This window comes from Lindgomyces ingoldianus, assembly GCF_010093535.1.
Source record: "Lindgomyces ingoldianus strain ATCC 200398 unplaced genomic scaffold BDR25scaffold_2, whole genome shotgun sequence".
Classification (NCBI taxonomy): Eukaryota; Fungi; Ascomycota; class Dothideomycetes; order Pleosporales; family Lindgomycetaceae; genus Lindgomyces; species Lindgomyces ingoldianus.
Genome location: NW_022985163.1, coordinates 1,025,472 through 1,026,345, shown reverse-complemented (window position 1 = coordinate 1,026,345; position 874 = coordinate 1,025,472). Strand labels below are relative to the sequence as shown.

Below are 874 nucleotides of genomic sequence, written 5' to 3'. Positions count from 1 at the left end.
AATGGATGCTGCCGCAGATGCAGAGAGGTTTCGCACCAGGTTTGAACCTAGACCGATTCTGGTTTGTCCCTGCAATGCCTAGGGTAGCGAATGATCCTATAGAAGCTGCCACAGGGTTCATAGTGCGGTGCCAGGTGCGGTATCGAGAGACGTAGTCTTCCAGGCTTGGAATTGATGCAAGATCATTACAGTCCTCTTTCTCTATAATATAGAGCAGTGCGCTGGCTGCGAACTCTGGTGCTAGAGGCTTAATCGTGCGAAGGAAGTTGGTTTGCGCGCGGGTACCCTGGACATCTGGAAGATTTGCTCTTCTGCACTGCCCAACAGTTTGTAGCCATTCGCTCAGCCATGCGTTAAAGTCCTTGCGTGGTTTCTTTTGAAGAGCTTGGTATTGCTCTACAAGTATCTGTTGGCGATTGGAGCTGGTTGGTGCTAGTTGACGTTTGAGCGCTACGAGTTTGTTGTATGCATTATTGTGATCCTCAATCAGGAAGTAGTGCTGTAGTGCGATTGTCCGAGAGATCTCTGCACTCACCTTAGCTAGAGATTTGCGTAGGATTTTGTACTCTGTGATTTTGCGCTCCTATTGATTGTGGTTAGCGGTATAGTCGGATAGGTTTTTTGCATCCATTTTGGATGGTTTGGTGGCGCCTGATTGATGATCGCTATATGTTGGCTCAACTGGTATGTCTCCTAGTTTCATCACCTCATCTGCTGAGAGCTCTGGGTTGCAGTATTCCTAGACAAATAGCTGTTCCGCGACTGACCTTTGGAGGTAGATCTATCGGTCCTAGTCATTGGTTGTATTGAGGATGATTGTAGTCTTTGAGACTAGCAAATTAGTGGAGTCTGTCATATTGATGACGTATGTCCT

The 874-nt window shown here is 47.1% G+C and overlaps 1 protein-coding gene across 1 annotated transcript; it reads right to left on the bottom strand.

Annotated features, from left to right (window-relative positions):
- Positions 1–112: 112 nt before the first annotated feature.
- On the bottom strand, positions 113–583 carry BDR25DRAFT_179609 (uncharacterized protein; the record flags this gene model as incomplete). The annotated part of the gene is made up of 1 exon (XM_033684202.1): positions 113–583. A coding segment is annotated over one exon (471 nt), but the record flags the coding sequence as incomplete, so codon positions are not given.
- Between the last annotated feature and the right edge of the window lie 291 nt (positions 584–874).